Below are 17,770 nucleotides of genomic sequence, written 5' to 3' on the forward strand. Positions count from 1 at the left end.
GCTGGATTATTATTATTATGATTCAAAATGATGTGTTTTGTACAAATAATTCTAATAGGCAATATTCTTTCTTGGGTTTTTTTTTTTCAACGGCCGGAACAGCAATCAGCAGGCGTAAAAAAAAATAACGGCAGGTCGGCGTCTCCTGTTTGACCCCTTGAAAATAAACAGGCAAATGTTTCGAGCAGGAGCCTGGTTGCCAGTTTACGACGAGCCGCGCTCCGTCTTTCCAGGTGGCCGATGGGTTAATACGTCTCGCAAATCCGACCCGCTGGGCGGCTTCAGCCTTGTTTATTGTTCAAACGAGTCTAAAGCTTCTTCGGAACATCGAATATTGCTCTTGAATACGAGCGTGCTCTTTTACCACTCTTTTGTGCCGAGTCGGCGCTTTGTCATCATTATCGGCTCATTTCTAGGCTTGATTAGCATGTACAGATCATTTCAATATCTTTGCTTTCGTGCCCGAGCGGTTTTGGATGTTGTTTCCCTGCCCATCCTTGGAGTTTTTTGGGGAGTTGCACAAGATCTTTCTGCTCAGCACTTTCTTTCTGCCTTTTTGTGAAACTCTACTCTCCTTAAACGGTTCGATGCCTAATCATCTCCAGATGGAAGGCCGGGATGAAAGACAGACACTTCAGTTTGACTAGAAAGTCCAATAAATGTTTTGAGAAAAAAAAATACCGGCCATTTTACCCCCTGCAAAATTTGACAAGGACTAAACACTAAAATGAAAGAATGATGGAATTGTGGCAATTTTGGCACGGCTGACTCTCAACAGTTTTAGTATACACCACAATGATGTCAGGCAAGAGATTGATCGGGCCAGATTTACGTTGAAGAACTTGAAAGTTGAAGGCCTCCGCTGTGTTGTTATTTCCCTCCCCATCGTTTTTATTGACATTTCCCGTCAACAGGAATGTATTTCTTTCCTCGCCAGTTCCACAAACTCTGACTTGATTGCGGCTCAGTCCGAATAGGTCCTAATCGGAAAGAGAATCTAGCCTTTATCTTTGCTAACACGAGCCATTATTGACATTCTAGCTGGAACTTTTTGCGGGACCACCTAAGCAATAAAACTAATGCAGACTAGCGACTGTCCAACAAAAATAAGTGTGACTCTAACATGAAAAAGTGGACCATGGGAACTTGATTCCGACGGACTGAACATTTCATGGAAACACAAGTAAAACATCCACTTGCTCGCTTGTGTCCATCGCTAAGCTAACATGTGCCAGCTCCTTTCCTGCAGATGAAACATTGAATGTTGACTTGGAAACCAGAACCCAGAAAGTCATCTCTTTGTCAGGAAGTTTCTTTTCTCCCTCCAAGAAAAAAGCCAAGCCAATCACGGCTCATTCGGAATGGTTCGGGCCTACCGAGCGACTGAGCGAGCGACGCTAACGAATGATAAGCGGTAAATGGTTTTGTTGGCCTCGTGTACGATCCTCCTCCTTAGTCTGGATGAGATTCTTTGGCATACTTGCGAGGAGATTGATCGAGATTCTCAGCGACCTTGACATTTTTACGCCACGCTCAACAATGTCCCCGTCTGTCCCGCAGTGGAAGTTTTCAACGGACGGCCGGACAAAGACCGAGCGCCGCAAATCTGGACTTAATTGTTCCGCTCACGTCATGCAAGGACATTGAAGATTCTGACACGGGCTGTTTTTGTTCTGTAATTATGAAGAGCGTAAATAAGCGTGACTTGCTGCAGTGTCTGCGTAGCGTTAGCAAAGACGTTCTGCAAATGGCTAATTGGGAGCTGATGTCAAAACTTCATTCGGAGAGTTCAAAGGCGGCGTTGGAGGGCTGAATTCATTTGTGACCCGCACGCTAACGACTCGAGCCAAATCCATTTCGCCCCCATTGGTGGTTTTTCTGCGGGCCCGAGCATTCATCCGAGCGTTTTTGGTCGGGACCGGCGAAAGATAAAAACGAGCTCCAGTACGGCGAGTCTCTTTGACGTGACGGTTATTAACGATTGCCAGATGACAGCTAATCGACGGAAATCTGTTCCATGATAACATGTCTTAAAAATCCAGCCTTTTGGTTTTGCTCACACGACTGAGATGTATCCTTGAAAAATAGAAAAATGTGTTTGATTAGCTTTTTTTTTTTTGCCAATGGTCACTTCAGGACCTTTAGAAACATAAGTCCCCCAAACAAATGTTCAGCCTGAATTAGATGCAATCATTAGATGAAGAACCTGCGTCATCCACTCACCTTCAGCTTGGCCCAAAAGTGTGTTGATTCAAATAAAAAATAATTTTGAGGCTTAGCGTTGGACACGTGTCCAAGCTCCTTCAGTGATTTAGCGTGCCAGCAGGGGGTCTCTGGCCTTCTGTGCTCAGAAGTGTTGCCAGAACATCATGGCCAGCAGCAGCAGCAGCAGCAGCAGCAGCAGCAGCAGCAGCAGCCGCAGCAGTTTTACAGCAGCTGTGCCAGTCCCAAAGCTGTCGTCTGGCCGCATTCCCATTTCTTTGGAGCTCACACTTCCCACTTCACCTTCTCTGCCTTGGCCATGTTCTGCAAGGCCCGACTGGCCTTTGAAGTTGTCACCTAATGATATTTGATAACGATGATGATGACTTGAACCCTCCAAATAGATTGCCCTTCACGGTGCCCAATCTCTGTTTTCATTGTTTCTCATCGTCTGAGTGGAATATGATATTTGAATCCGCTCGACAGACTGCCCGGTTGGTGTTTGAGTTCGAGTAAGGTGAATCTGGGCTTGGGGTCGGCTTGAAACTTTGGCTTGGTGTTAGATGTTTGTTTTCATGACTTTAAGGGAGGGCTGGATACTTGTTGATGGCGGATTTTCCAAAGGCTCCATTAAAACAGCAAAAGCATTTTCATGTGTGGAGGCAGCACTTTGTTAGTTCTGTGAATGCGGCTTGGGCAGTCTTTGGACGGAGTCTTTTCATTTTTTATTTCAGCAGTCAGCACATCTTTTCTTCATCCAAGGACAGTTTTGGCTTTTTTCGATTGAAAACACATTGTGGCTCCTCAGGTATACGCTGCCTTCAGGTAGTCAAGCAAAGATAAAAGCAAAGCGTCATAAATTTCAACCTCAAGAGATTCACAGATGGGGTATTTTTGGATGCGCTCTCGGTTCTCATCTGCACCCGGTTGAGCCGTGACCGCGTAGAAGATTCACGTCGGCGATGAGGCGTGACATCTCTTCCCCGATGTTTGCAGGTTTCGGACCGCCGGTCGCGAAGAGACCCTGATTGATGCGTTTGATAATTTCCCGGCGGGCAAACATTTACATACGCAGCCTATTTGGATTGGCAGGCGGCGCCGCCTTCCTGATTGGCCGGCCTTCGCGGTGGAAATGATTTGTTTGACTGGGCCGCTCGTGTGATTAAAAAGCATCTTCTCTTTCTGCCACCTCCCACTTTGTTGGCTTTCGCATGCTTGGGTCCGCCAACGGTAGCCTGGGAAAACAAGACCCGAGTGACCTACATAAGGATGCGGCGTCCTCAAGGACTTTGCAAAAAAGCCTCAAGTGCAATCCAATTTCATCCAGTACAAGAGCTCCATCCAATATTCCGCCGCCAACCAACATAATGAAGCTCACTTTCAAAGGAACCAACCCAAATTTTTACCCTTTAATGCTTCAAAATCAAAATAGACCAAGATACACTGTTCAAAGTGCAAAAGGCGAGAAAATGCAAGGTCAGCTTTTTGTTTTTTTTTCGTGTCAGGCTTCTTGATCGATTTCAGGATATTGAAGATAAATATACACGCGAGTCCCACCAATGTGCTTCTCTTTAGCGGACCCTCGGTGGGTCGCTCGCTCTCCGACGGGGGAGAACCGCAGCGTATCGTCGCATTCCGTCAGCTCGTTTTACCAAACGGCGCCCGATAAGACGGCTCCCATGGTCTGCCGAGTGTGGTGAGAAAACCTCAAGATTACGTGGCCATCTTTTTCAATTTTTAATCCAAGCCAAAGAAAGGTTTGCATAGCGCCTATACGTTCAAGTGCAAAGAGTTGAAAATGGAGAAAGGGGCCCCCCGAAAGAGGCCTGAGTGCTATGTTGGGGTTTTTTTTTTTTTTTTTTCCCCTCCTCTGGAAATTATAGGCCAACTTTATTAGCTGCTTTTCAGAGTTTTTACACCTTTATGTGCCCACTAACGACATCGGACATCCTAGTGAAACAAGAACTAATAAACATACTGCTCATGTTTGAAGTCACGTTTGAACATTGGTTGAACAATGTCAATTTTAGTTTCATTTTGTAATGCCCAGCTCCAATTGGCTGTAATAATCTCTGTGTTCTTGCAAGCTGCTTGTAGTTTCTCAGTGTTTTACAGAATATTTTTGCCCCAACACACTTGAAGTTGACAAAGGGGAAGTGACAAGAGTGATTATTCGTTTTTTTCTCCCCAGACTTGGCCAAAGTCTTTTATTGGACTCCCTTTTGCGGCTTGGCTAATTTTCCAACGGCGTTTTTTCATTTGCATACGACCTCACGTGGTTTTGCTGATGGAGGGAAGACGCCACCGCCGCCAAAGCTAGCAATGGAAAGGATGGCTTTGGGGCATCTGGCTGGAAGCGGCCGCCGCCATTTATGCAAATGTACACCGCCTTATCTGTGACACGAACACATGGAACATATTGTCCTCACCGCTGATGCAAACATCCAGTGAAAGTTTGAGGCTTTGCAACGTTGCATAGAAGTCACGCTGGACATTTCATAGCGTGATGAAACTTGCGCAAATTGGAACACAATTCCTAATCGCTCTCAAGGTGTCCGTTATTCTGATAATAATCATTTGGACACGTTCTTCACCTCAACTTGGGCAGAATAAAGGAGCAGGTAGCGGCTGCAGGCTGACTTGTTCAAGTGCAAGTGTGCGTTTAAGATGGAGTAGCTGGCTGCCTCCTATGGCTCTTGCTTGCTTGCTTGCTTCCTTCCTTCCTTCCTTCCCCCTTTCCTGGTGTGCTTTATGATCCTTCTCTTTGGCTGGCGCGCTCACTCCTCCACACCAGCCGTCCTCTGTTCAGAGTTACTACGCGCGCCTCCCATCTGCTGCTCCAACATCAGAGTGGAGCCCGAACGGCTGCCCCCCAACCCCCCCCTTCCCCTCCCAGCCTTCATCGCCTCACATGAATGATTTTGCTCACACTCACTTTTGTTTGAGTCTGCTTTGAGATGATGAACCATGTTTTCCTTGGCCGCTCTCCTGATGACTTTCCAGGTGTTTGGACATTGTAGCAACAGGTTCTGTTTTCTGCCTGTTGCTTTTATGGGACCGATGCCAACAGACGGAGATTTCCACTCGTGGGCTTTGCATTCCTTGCCGAACATACGACATAAGCGATCATAAGCATGCTAGGTTTAATCTTAATCATTTGGTTCCATTGGGCTTCCGTCCCCAGCCAACACTTGGAAATGATTATTTGTTGCCGGTTCCCCAGAGGCATCTCTGGAGATCCCTGCAGTAAATGACGGCTCCTCATCTAATTTTACGACTTGCAGCCCTCTGTAGATAGCGCGCTCTTATTAAAAGCACTCCACAAGCGGGACATTACAGGGTAGAACCCGCCACACTGGAACCAACTGTGTGGTACGGCGCTGTTCCGCAGCCGCCGCCGTCAGTGTCCTTTGTAGACAGACGCCATTTTCCCCCATACTGGCATTCTTCCCGGTGTCTGGGGAAGTCATTCTGCTTCATTTCCCCGAGAACCCACATCCCGCCAGAAGGCCCGCTTGGCTCGGACGGACCAAATAGAAAGAGTCCAAAATGCTTTCAAACGGCACCTGCTGATACGGATATTCTTGTTTGACTTTCAAATATCCGATAATCATTCTTGGTCCGTCTCCGTAGGTGATGGCAACAGATGCGGACGGTGGTTCCTTTGGCTCCATCAGCTACTCGCTGAGTTCGGGCCAGAACAGCGCCACCAACTCCCAGTTCACCATCGACAAAGAGACCGGCGTCATCTGCACTCGCGCCGCGCTGGACCGGGACCAAGGCCAGAGCAGCTACGACTTCACAGTTACTGCGGTGGACGGGGTGAGCCTTCGAGAAAACAAAAGCGTTTGATACTAAATGGTCCCCTAAAGCCAGCGAGGTAGCACGTGTTGGCGCGGCAGGTCATAGCGCCCGCTCGTCAGATATGTCAGGTATTGCTATGAAAATACAAGCTGAGAAATGAAAGCAAATGACGGCCATGTTAAAACCATTAGAAGGGGCGGAGGAGAAATGCCTCAGCTGTCAGCCAGTAATATTTTATGAGCTCCAACGCCCGCCTTCTTTGTTTTTGCCACCTGGTCTAAATGAAACGGCTGCATTGTACTCGCTGCAAATGAAAAGACCTCTGGGCCCGGGCCGGCCTCCCTCTCCCACGGGAGGCCATCAATCTGACCCGCCGGGCCCGTTCTCCCAGCTCATTCTATACATAGAATACTTTTATCCGCCCCATTAATACGATCCGCTCGCCACGCTAAAATAACAAGAGCATTCTCCGACAGGGGGGCCTGAGCACGCAGGCCTACGTGAAGGTGGACCTGGTGGACGTCAACGATAACCGGCCCACCTTTTACCCGCTGAGCTACGCCGTCAGTCTCAGCTCGCAGAGCGCTCCCGGGACCTCGGTGGCCCGAGTCATCGCCTACGACCCAGACTCGGGGGAAAATGGCCGGATTACGTACAAAACGGCGTCAGGAGGGTCTTCCCCTTACTTCACCCTCAACAAAGACACGGGTCGGTACATGGAAACGTCGACTTTCCGCACAAGGAATCCATTCAACGTGCGATCTTGTTTGCGCAGGTGTGATCTCTCTTTCTCGCTCCGTCCACGGCAAGGCCAACTCGGTCATTGCGATGGTGATCTCAGCCCAGGACGGCGGAGGCCTGGCCGCCCTGGTGAACGCCAAGGTCAACATCAGCGTGGCGGCCGGGGCGGTGGCGCCCCCTGTGTTTGAACAAGCTCAGTATTACTTTGCAGTTTCCGAGGATGTCTTGCAGGGAACCGTCGTGGGTAGCGTCCAAGCCAAAAGTAAGACAGGTATGATCCAGATGATACATCTCACCTCAGAATGATTCAGAATGTCCATTTGACAACTGTGTCCAGACATTCTCCGGCGCACGGAAATTGACAAATGACATCTTTGCTTCCACCGCAGCCTCTCGGGAAATGATAACTTCTGCTTTCAGGCCTCCCCCGAGATATGGCCTACGCCATCAGCTCCGGGGACCCCACGGGATACTTTACGGTGGATGCCGACACCGGAACCCTGCGGACCCGTCTGTCCCTGGATCACGAAGCCCGGCCGGCGCTCGACTTGGAAGTGCAAGTCCGCACCGGGAACCCGCCGGCTTTCGGTCAGACCCGCGTCCACGTCGCCATCCAGGACGTCAACGACAACCCGCCGGTGTTCCTTCCCTCGTCCTCCGAGTCCCTGCTCGTGCCGGAGCAAACGGAAATGGGGACGGCGGTGTACCGCGTACAGGCCGAGGACAGAGACTCCGGCGCCAACGGCCAACTGTCTTTTGATCTGTCTTCTCCGAGCGGCGTCCAGAGAGCTTTCAGCATCGAACGAAGCAGCGGGGAGATCCGACTGGTAGGGCCCCTGGACTACGAGAGCGTCCCCCGCTACGATCTCCGAGTAATCGCCAAAGACGGCGGAGTGCCTCAGCTTAGCGCTACCTTCATGCTTGTGGTCCACGTCCAAGCGGAAAATGACCAGGGACCCGTGTTTGACACGCTCAGCTACCGTGTGGAGCTCAAAGAAGGCACTCCCATCAATACGCGCTTCCTTCGAGTCCGGGCCCTTAATAGAGAAACGTCGGGTTCCGGATACTTCGGTCCTCTTTCGTATCACCTGCGGCCGGATGGCGACGCCGCCGGCTTCGGCATCGCTTCGGACAGCGGCTGGCTCTTCGTGAAGAGCGCCCTGGACCGAGAAGTCAAGGACATGTATCTTCTCACCGTGCTGGCCAGCGCGGGTCACGGACAGCTGAAGAAAACCGGCAGCGCCACCGTCAGGATATCGGTGACGGACGAGAACGACAACCCGCCTCGACTGGCGCAGCCCAGGGTCTTCATGGCGGTGAAGGAAAATCTGCCGGCGGGGACGGGCTTCGGTCGCGTGCTGGCCACCGACCGTGACAGCGCTTCCAACGGACGCCTCAGCTATCGCCTGCTGCACCCCGACCGCAGCTTCCAGATCAATTCGCACACAGGTGAGATTCCGTCAATAAACAGATTCCATTTTCAGTCTTCGATTAGCCGCCGAGCATGTCTGTGAAGCGGAAGGAACGCATTCCGAGCTCCCGACGAGCTATTGGATTTCACTCTGATGCCCTCGGATGCTTAAATGGCTGTCAAAAATCCCATCCCATCATTTCATAACATCGGGTCACGACCGGGCCAATTGCTAGCGTTCTCGGCGGACGGCTGCAAATCAAAGATGCAAATGTTTGGGTATGACACATTTATGACAACACAGAACATTTTAATTATTCAGAAATCAAATCAATTAAAGCTGAAATTGCATCTTCCCCCGCCACAGTGAATAATTCAGAGAGTGGCGACAGCACCTCGTTGCGCTCTAATTGGCCTGCTGACTCTGTGGGTGGTTGAGGAGGCAGACTTTGATTTGCCATCGTTTTCTGCTCTCGACGGCTTCCGCACGATGCGCACGTTGTACCTCGGGAGCTCTGACGAAGCCTGACTTGTCTTCCAGGTGAAATGAGCACCAGGGCCAGTCTGGACAGGGAGCAGCAGTCCAGCTACCAGCTGGCGGTGGTCGTGCAGGACGGAGGCTCGCCTTCGCGCAGCGCCACCGGTACCGTCTTTATAAGTGTGCTGGATGACAATGACAACGCCCCGACGTTCGTCCACAGCCAGCCGGGGAAAAAACTCACCTTCCAGGTCATAGGGCGAGCCCGTCCACATCAAAGCGATTGACGGTCATACCTTTATTGATAAGCATTTGGCGGCTCAACAGGTGTCGGAGGCTCAGTCTTCAGGAGTTCTGCTGGGCACCGTACAGGCCAAAGACCCGGATGAAGGCGAGAACGGCACCGTACTTTACTCGTTGTCAGGTACAGCGAGAGAAAACAGTGAAATGACACTAACTTTGATCTTCAAATACAAATACATTGAAAGTCAATGACAACGTGAACTTTCCAGGTCCGAGGGCCGAGCGCTTCTTCCTGAACGCCAACACGGGCGAGCTGCACTCGTCGTCGCCCCTCAGCCACTCGGAGCGGCCCGAGTACGTCTTGACGGTGACGGCGAGCGACCGAGGACTGCCGCCTCGCAGCTCCTCCTGTTCCATCGCCGTCCAGGTCAGAGCTCAGCTCGCCGTGACATTTCAAAAGGGTGTGAATCATCGAGTCGCAGCTGTTTTGTGTGATGAGTGGCAGCTGTGTGGAAGTTTTTCACGGTGACTTTTCACAGTAGCCCCCCTTTTACATTGAGTGGCATTTTTCGGCCTATTCTTTCGAAAGGCCTTCTTTTAATTTGGAAGCCAGAAGAGAAAGCTGACACTGAGGAAGGAACTCGTGGGTTCCAGGAAAATGGAGCGGCCAGATAAACAAATTTATAGCTCACTTTTTCCTGAGATTTAAAGACATAATTATTTAATAATTGGATTAAACAGGGCCGTGTTGTTCTTGCCTGCTGATGCGTTTATTTTACGTCCTTTAATCATCTTTATTTTCAAAGTCGGTCAACATTGGTAGCTGGAACGGCTGACTTTTTCCATCGAATGTGGAAGCAATTTATAGCTTGTCATGTCACATGTCGTCAAGAGCGCTGCGGTTCCTCTATGATGCAATGCCGTGTCTCCGAATGTGGAAAAATCCAAGTACATTTTCAAATCGGTTTTGCTCTCCCTCCTAATATCACAAATTAACATCGCTTCGTCTGATAAGTCATCAATGTTTGCACGTGTCTTGGTGAAAATGGATTTATGTCGGTGGTTTCGAAAACAACCTTCCAGAACCCCGACAGCATTTTCAGTGACGCAAAATGCTGGAGAAAGTCTCTTGCGACAGATTAGTCATACAAGTGAAGACATCATCCGAAAGTCTGCTTGTGTTTTTTTTTTTACCCGACACTGACATGGGTATCAAATTAAATGGGCTTCATGTGAGCGGCCTGCGATTCTAGTCCATTTAAAAGAAAAAAGCCAACAGTAACAACAACAACGCTTGTAGCTGCTTTTATTTCCCCCCCGAGAACACAAACACACACACGCCAGCAAGCGCAGAAAATCTGTTTCTGTGTGGTTCCAAAATCCATACCATATTTTGGGTTTTGTACGAAATGAAATTATTCTTTGCCACCGGCTTTGCTTTGTCAGGGGAACATTGGATCGGTGCGTGCTCTCGGCCCCTCATGTAAACCTCGTGTTGTTGTTTTTGATGGCAGGTTCTCAGCACCAGCAGAACATCTTCAAAGAGCAACTCGCAATCGATGGCTTTCAACTCTGTGGAGGAAGAAGCCAAGCCGGGTTCAGTCGTGGGTTCCGTCCGCCTTCACGACGGAGAGAGCCCGGCGGAGGGCCAGGTCACCTACATGGTGGTGGGGGGCACCGACAGGGACGGGACTTTTGTGGTGGACCGCTCCACCGGAGACGTCTACCTGGCCCGGCCTCTGGACTACGAGCAGGACGCGCACTACGCTTTGAAAATCGAGGTGGACGACTTCTCTCGGGCTCCGCCCGTCAGCACCCTGGTCCACCTGGACATTAACGTCAAGGACAGCAATGACCACGCCCCTCAGTTCCCCGAAGACCCCGTCACGGTGGTGATTTCGGAGAGCGTCAGGCCGGGGACTTCTGTCTTCACGTTCCAGGCCGCAGACAAGGACGGCAGCGGGCCCAATAGCGACCTGAGCTACTCCATCCTCCGGCAGTTTCCGGAAATACCCGGTCTGCTCACCCTGGACCCTTCCACCGGGGTTCTTACTTTAAACCGAGAGCTGGACTCCGAGGTTCACCCCGGTCTGATCTTGGTGGTAAAAGCGACGGACTCGGCCCCGGACGCGAGCGAGAGGCAGTGGAGCTCGGTGACGGCGAGGATTTACGTCACGGACGAGAACGACAACCCGCCGGTGTTTGTCTCGCCCGCGGCGGTGAGCGTGATGGAGGACCAGCCCGTGGGCTTCGTGGCGCTCTACGTCATGGCCAGGGATGCCGACCGAGGGGAGAACGGCAGGGTGACCTACGCCATCCGGTCGGGCAACACGGGCGGAACCTTCAGCCTCAACCCCAACACCGGTAAGGTTTTCCAAACTGCCGCAGACATGTTTTTTGCTGAAATGTTCAAATTGGCAGCGCAAGCAACGTCCGTCTCTTGCTCCCTTTTTATATTTCCACCACCTGCTGCGAATTCCATTCCAGCAGACGGCCCACATGTGTTCACCTGTTCATATCATTTCACGGCTCTCCTTTTGAAGAATTTCTCTGGGCGCTGTTCACCTTTGAACAGTGAGAAGTCCCCCATTGCCGTAAACAGTTTTGTAATTCTCTGCAACTCTTGTTTTACCTCTCGTGACTTCATTCTCTCAGTTGGAGGCCAGACAGAAAAAGAGGGCTTGACAAATATGAAACACACACATACACAAAGCGGCATCATCCATGAAAGAGCAAAGAAACTCCCGCTCGGGCTTCTGGGAACCATTAGAGAGGGGGGGGGGGGGGGGATCGCTTTGGCGCGTTTATGCTCGCGTGAGACCGCGTCGCTTAGTCAAAGCGCTGACCTCGGGCTGTTTAGTCGTGTGGCCTTTGTTGTGGCGTCGGAGACGCGTGTCTGGCTCCGCCCACGCCCTGGAGTTCCCGTGCGGGATGGCGCCCCGTAATGCCCGTCCAGTGTTTTCATGCACGTTTGTTATTTGTTGGTGACAAGTGTTGACAATCTCCATGATTCAAAACCACAAGTGAATTAGTGGGGATTATGCAATTTAACGCAAAGGTGAGTTTGCCGTTTTCAAGCCTCCATGCCCTCTCCCCGCCAGTATCGGACCAAAAGCCACACCCCCTCACTCCTAAGTAAAGTTGCCACCTATGCGCCCCAAACTCAAGGCAGCTTGATGTCTTAACGACCAATGAAAGCGCTATTTCAATTTAAATTCATCAAATAAAAAAAAAAGACATTAATAAAACACTGCAATGTATCCAAAAGATGTTCAAAACCCCCCAAATGAAATTTGCCTTTTTTCCCCTATTTAAATTAATTAATTCTAAATATTAAAATTAAATGTATTCATTAAATAATTTAAGAAAAAATGATAAATGAATAAACCACTGCAACGCATCGAAAAGATGTTAGAAACACCTCCAATAAAATGTTCTTTTTTTGCCACGTGCTCCGAGTGGGATGGAGCCGACTCGGGGAGCGAGTCCAAGAAAACATTCAAAGCGGCAACACGAACCAGATTAAAAGGCACAACCAGCTGAGAGAGCATCCAAAACAAAGCGGCGGCGTCGGCTTTCTCTTTTCTTTCACGGTGCCAAATTGAAAAGCGAGCCGGCGATCTGAGGGATGAAAACAAAAGAGTCGCGGTGCCCCCCTAATTTCCGCAGCGCACGGCAAGCCTTGATGTTGCGTGTCTCCAGCCAACTGGTGTTTACGGCTTCTCCCCCGAAGGACGGCCGCCGTGCGATGCTGTGGAAAATCTCGTAAATTGCGGCCAGACGCTTACAAGCTGCTAGCGCAGCCGGCGTTCAGGTAGGCAAAACTCTGCGTGTGTGCCTTCTTTTATCCCAACCTCACACGTCAACTTTTCACACTTTCTGCGAGGGGGGGCGTGGCGGGTTCCTTGCCTCTGATGACTTCAACATGTTTTCATGCTTGTCCTGCGCAAAGACTCAAAGTTCAAACATTGGCAGGAAGTCCAGCCATCCGTTTGACTTGAGCTGGTCTGAACTGGTCGCAGACACCATCAATCATCTCCCCGTGGCTCTCTCCCACAGGTTCCTTGTCTATCTTCAAAGCGCTGGACCGCGAGGAGCAGGAAGTCTTCAACTTGACCATCGTGGCCGAGGACCACGGCGCCCCCCGCCGCTCGTCCGACCAGCTGCTACGCGTCTTTGTGGTGGACGTCAATGACCAAGTCCCTCGCTTCGAGGAGAGCCACTACGAGGCGCAGATCTCCGAGAACCGACCGCGAGGCACCTCCGTGTCGACCGTGTCGGCCTTCGACCTGGACCAAGGTGAGAAAGCGCCACAAAGTGCAAACCGTGTCGCTCGCTCCAACAAACAATCTTCTCATGTGCTGATTTTGTTTGATTTTAATTTAATAAAGGCACAGGGCGGGGGCGTATTTCCGTGCCGCTCGACTCAGAAGCAAATAAAGTTTCGATCCAAAAGTCATTAGCCGAGTAAACAATGCGAGTTTTCCGCCAGACGCCATTGTGCAATGGCACGCAACGAGACACGCAGACACCTGGAAAAGCCTGGTTGCTAAGTTGCTCAGGCCGCCAATAACAAACAAATAAGGGAGGGGAAACATCTGAAAATGAAGAATTGCACATATTTTTGTCTGTTTTTGGAATCAAAGCGTTTTTTTTTTCTCCCCTGGTAAGGATCCAACGGGAAGGTGACGTACGGTTGCGTCAGCGCGGAAGCTTTTACTATCAACCCGGCGACCGGCGTCATCACCAGCACTCAGCCGCTGGATAGAGAGATGCGGGACTACTACAGCGTCACAGGTAGCACCTCCTAAATTCCATCAATGTCCAACAAAGAAGGTTTGACCGCACGGTGTCTTAGCAGTGAGCAAGTCTGCCGCACAGTTGAGGATTGGAATCTGGCCTTCCCACGCCTGCTAGCTTCATTTGCATGAGATGCAACCGCCCCCGCGAGTTCAGCGAGTGCGCCGGGCTGTAATTTATCATGTATTTTCTATGTATGTCATATTAAGACTGTGTTAAATGGTTGGAAAGGGAAAAAAAAAAGCAACTTGTGTTTCCTTTAAGCTGCTGATCAAACACAACGCAATCACACTGGAATGGACAGAACCAAAACATTTTGGAGTCGTTAGACATCAGCGGGCTCATTACTCTCGCAAATGACTCCCCGAGTGACACGTCGACTCGCGTTTCATTTTTCTCTGGTTACGACAGCCTGACCGCTGCTGTCGATCACTAAACGCTTTTTTTTTTTTTTTTGCCTCAGTTTATGCAAAAGACGGAGGCCTTCCCCCAAACTACGCCAAAGCCACCGTGAGGGTCCGCGTGCTGGACGAGAACGACAACGCCCCCGTCTTTGGACGGCAGTACTACAGCATGGAGGTGCCGGAGAACATGGAGCCCCGGCTCCTTTTCACGCTGAGAGCCACCGACCAGGATGCGGGAGATGGCGGCGTGATAAGCTACAGAATTACAGGTGATGGCGTTTTAGGAGAAAGGTTAGATTTGTGTCAGGTTTTGCCTTTCCTCGTGTTGACTTTGCTCTCTGTGCAGCTGGGGACCCAGCAGGAGATTTCCACCTGGACAGACAATCTGGCGCCCTGTCCACCTCCGGCTCTCTGGATCGGGAAAAGAGAGCCGTATACACCCTGACGGTGGTGGCCCGGGATCAGGGCCACCCGCCCCGCAGCAGCACCGCCACGGTGGAGGTGAGCGTCAGCGACATAAACGACCACAGCCCCCGGTTCAGCAGCAGCGCCTACACGGCCGACGTGTCCGAAGACGTGCCCGTCGGCTCTTTGGTTCTGGACGTGAAAGCCAGCGATCTGGACGAGGGCCTCAACGGCCAGGTTGTGTACTTCCTGAGCCGGGGCTCGGAGAGCATGTTCATCGTAGACCAGAAGACGGGCCGTATCATCACGGCGGCGCTTCTGGATAGAGAGCGGACGGCCTCTTACACCTTTGAGGTGTGCGCCACCGATTCGTCACCTTCCGACCCTCGCAACGCCACCGCCCGGGTCACCGTCCACATCCAGGATGTCAACGACAACGCCCCCTTCTTCATTCAGGACCCGCTCATTTTGAACATTTCCGCCGGCAGCCTGTCGAACCAAAGAATACTGGCCACCATGAGGGCCGAGGACAAAGACTTTGGGGCCAACGGGTCGGTCTTTTATCGCTTTGCCAACCCGGTGAGGGGCTTCGCCATCAACTCGCTGACAGGCGCCATTCAAGCCACTGAGAAGCTGCAGGCTCTGACCCAAAGCCAGAGGACTTTGATCGTGCAGGCCATGGATCAGGGCAACCCGGCTCAGTCCTCCTTGGGGGTGGTCATTGTTTATATCAAGGAGCAGACGTACAACGGGATTCGCTTCTCTCGCACGGCGCGAGACGTCAGTCTGCAGGAGAATGCCGCAAAAGGTAGGGGAGGTCAAAGATAATGGACTTTTTTTTTCCCCAAGTAAAGCTCTGTATTAACTTTGGATGTGGATTTCTTTTGCTGTAGGCACAGTGGTCACGCAGACCCAAGCCCAGTACCCAGACGGTTCTCAAAGTGGGGTCAGCTACAGTCTTTTCAGCGGAAACCCCTCGCAGTCTTTCGGAATCAACACGGTTACCGGTACGTTGACGAGACGGCGAAATAAACTCCAAAGAGATGCCAAAAGTGACCCCCCCCCCCCCCCCCCTTCTTTTCATTCAGGTGAAATATGGGTCCAGAAATCCGAAGGGCTAGACTACGAGGAGACCCCTAAACTCCGCCTCGTGGTGAAAGCCGAGACGGCGTCCTCCAGCTCCTACATGGCGGTGAACTTAATCCTGCAGGACGTCAATGACAATTTGCCTCGCTTCCAGCTGCAGAACTACGTGGCCTATATCCGAGAGGCGCAGGGTCACGATTTTCCCATTATCCAGGTGCGCTAAAAACCCAGGTTGGCTGAGTTTGTTGTGGTTGGCTGTTGCTAAAGTGTGAAGTTGTGGAGCAGAATAGAAACACTCTTCACTCTTGAGCGGCCTGGACAGTTTCAGTCATGAATGGCTGTATTCTCAGCACTCACTCCTGCTGAATGTATTCAATCATTTGTGCCTTGGAAGCGGGTCCGCGGAGCCCATTTGATTTCATTTGGACTCCTTTGCGCGCCGGATCGAGTTACGCCGAAACGGCTTTTTTGCACATTTCTACAGTTTCGTTCAATCTTGCAGGTTGCGGCAAACGACCTGGACCAGGGTCAAAATGGCCAGGTGACATACTCCATTAGGTCGTCATCTATGAGCGGTCTGTTCAAGATCGACCCGCTGACTGGCAGCATCAGCACCACGGCCATCATGGACAGAGAAATCTGGACGCAAACAAAGTCAGCCTTTGTTTCATCGAATGATCTGACAAGATTGTGAAAGTGACGCGTTTTTTTTTCCCCAATTTTGTGCAACTAGGCTCGTCGTCACGGCAACGGACCGCGGAACCCCGCGACTGGCTGGCTCCGCCACTCTCACCGTGATTATCGTCGATCTCAATGACAACAGTCCCATGATTCCTCTGCCTAGGGAGATCCGAGTGCCTGAAGGTAAGTGGGCCAGCTGGGCACTTCGCTCCTTTCGGTGGGAAAGAAAGAGAGAGTTAGTGTTCGATGTGTTCAAGATTTGCCAGAGAATTTTTCATTTCATATTTATGTAGCAAAGCAAGAATATTTTCGTACATGGCGGCTGTAATTACAGGACTGTAATCCATTCTCTGAAGACTATTCTTAAGGAAGCTCTGGCCGTACATGCATGTCAAGCACGATAAAGAGTGCCGAGTTTAGCCACCAGAATGGAGAGCGCGGAACCTGGAAATGTTGCCAGGCCTTGTGTCTTGCTTGCCGTCTTCCCGTCTGGGCGGGCAACAGCAAGCCTTTCACCAAGTTCATTGTCAGTGCAGCGGTTCACACAGCTGTCGTGGGCAAAATTGCTGCCCGGTGCCCTCTTCACCATCGCCCTGCGTTTGACTGCCAACCAGCGCAGGGCGTGCTCCTTGTTTTTCCTTCTAAAGGCAGCTTGGTTGGGCTTCACCTCCCCCCAAAATCTTGACCAAGACTGAAAATGAATGGATGGAAGTGGTGCCCTGGAAACAGAACACCGTCCTCCCTGACTGTGGTCCAGAGGCTAATAAGCAGGAAAGACTAGTACTAGCAACATAGTGCAACTGCAAAAAACCTTCTCAAATGTGCACTTTAAAAGCCATCTCGGATGTAATTGCCAGCTGGCAGAGGGAAGTTGGAGGATAACGAAAAATAGTCTACCGTTTGGACGCTTCCGCACAGCCAAATGCTAATAGCCTCAACCTTCTCATTTCCAGACACCCTGATTGGCACAGTTATCAGTCAAGTGACAGGAAATGATGTGGATTCCGGCCCGGCCCTTTCCTACACCCTCTACCTGGACGCCGACAGCAAGGGCATGTTCGGAATCCACTGCTATGGCGGCGGCGTGTCTCTGACAAAAGCACTGGACTACGAGGAGAGGACATGGTACACGCTGACCATCCGCTCGTCAGACTCGAAACATCAAAGCGAAGCCAATCTGACCGTGCTGGTGGAAGACGTCAACGACAACGCGCCCGTCTTCACCCAGGATTTGTATCAGGTATGACCGGGACTGCTTGCTATTTTGGTATTTTTTGGTATTGATCAAATACATGGCTCGGGATCTGATAGGTGACGGTATCAGAGCATCTCCCAGAAGGCAGCGCTCTCGTCACCGTGACAGCCACCGACTCGGACTCCGGGGACAACGGAAAGGTCACCTACCGAGTCATGTCGTCCACGAGGGGCGTCTTCTCCATTGACCCGAGCAATGGTACGAATCTTCTGCTCGATAGTTCCCAAACGATGATGAAAGTGTAAATGCAATTGATTGTT

General features: G+C 51.0%; 1 protein-coding gene across 1 annotated transcript in view; it reads left to right on the forward strand.

Annotated features, from left to right (window-relative positions):
• Window positions 1-17,770, forward strand: part of LOC147053963 (protocadherin-16-like) — a 54,658-nt gene that overhangs the window by 32,545 nt on the left and 4,343 nt on the right. Inside the window, exons 3-20 of the mRNA XM_085917146.1 lie at window positions 5,836-6,024; window positions 6,483-6,714; window positions 6,782-7,018; window positions 7,168-8,196; window positions 8,700-8,887; window positions 8,964-9,060; window positions 9,149-9,306; window positions 10,394-11,243; window positions 12,939-13,178; window positions 13,551-13,676; window positions 14,143-14,352; window positions 14,430-15,296; window positions 15,382-15,495; window positions 15,577-15,788; window positions 16,077-16,228; window positions 16,308-16,438; window positions 17,209-17,495; window positions 17,567-17,708. Coding sequence (XP_085773272.1) covers window positions 5,836-6,024; window positions 6,483-6,714; window positions 6,782-7,018; window positions 7,168-8,196; window positions 8,700-8,887; window positions 8,964-9,060; window positions 9,149-9,306; window positions 10,394-11,243; window positions 12,939-13,178; window positions 13,551-13,676; window positions 14,143-14,352; window positions 14,430-15,296; window positions 15,382-15,495; window positions 15,577-15,788; window positions 16,077-16,228; window positions 16,308-16,438; window positions 17,209-17,495; window positions 17,567-17,708 — 5,461 coding nt within the window. The remainder of the gene's footprint in view (window positions 1-5,835; window positions 6,025-6,482; window positions 6,715-6,781; window positions 7,019-7,167; window positions 8,197-8,699; window positions 8,888-8,963; window positions 9,061-9,148; window positions 9,307-10,393; window positions 11,244-12,938; window positions 13,179-13,550; window positions 13,677-14,142; window positions 14,353-14,429; window positions 15,297-15,381; window positions 15,496-15,576; window positions 15,789-16,076; window positions 16,229-16,307; window positions 16,439-17,208; window positions 17,496-17,566; window positions 17,709-17,770) is intronic.

This window comes from Syngnathus leptorhynchus, chromosome 7 (assembly GCF_054491065.1).
Source record: "Syngnathus leptorhynchus isolate UIUO chromosome 7, UIUO_Slep, whole genome shotgun sequence".
NCBI classification, from domain to species: domain Eukaryota; kingdom Metazoa; phylum Chordata; class Actinopteri; order Syngnathiformes; family Syngnathidae; genus Syngnathus; species Syngnathus leptorhynchus.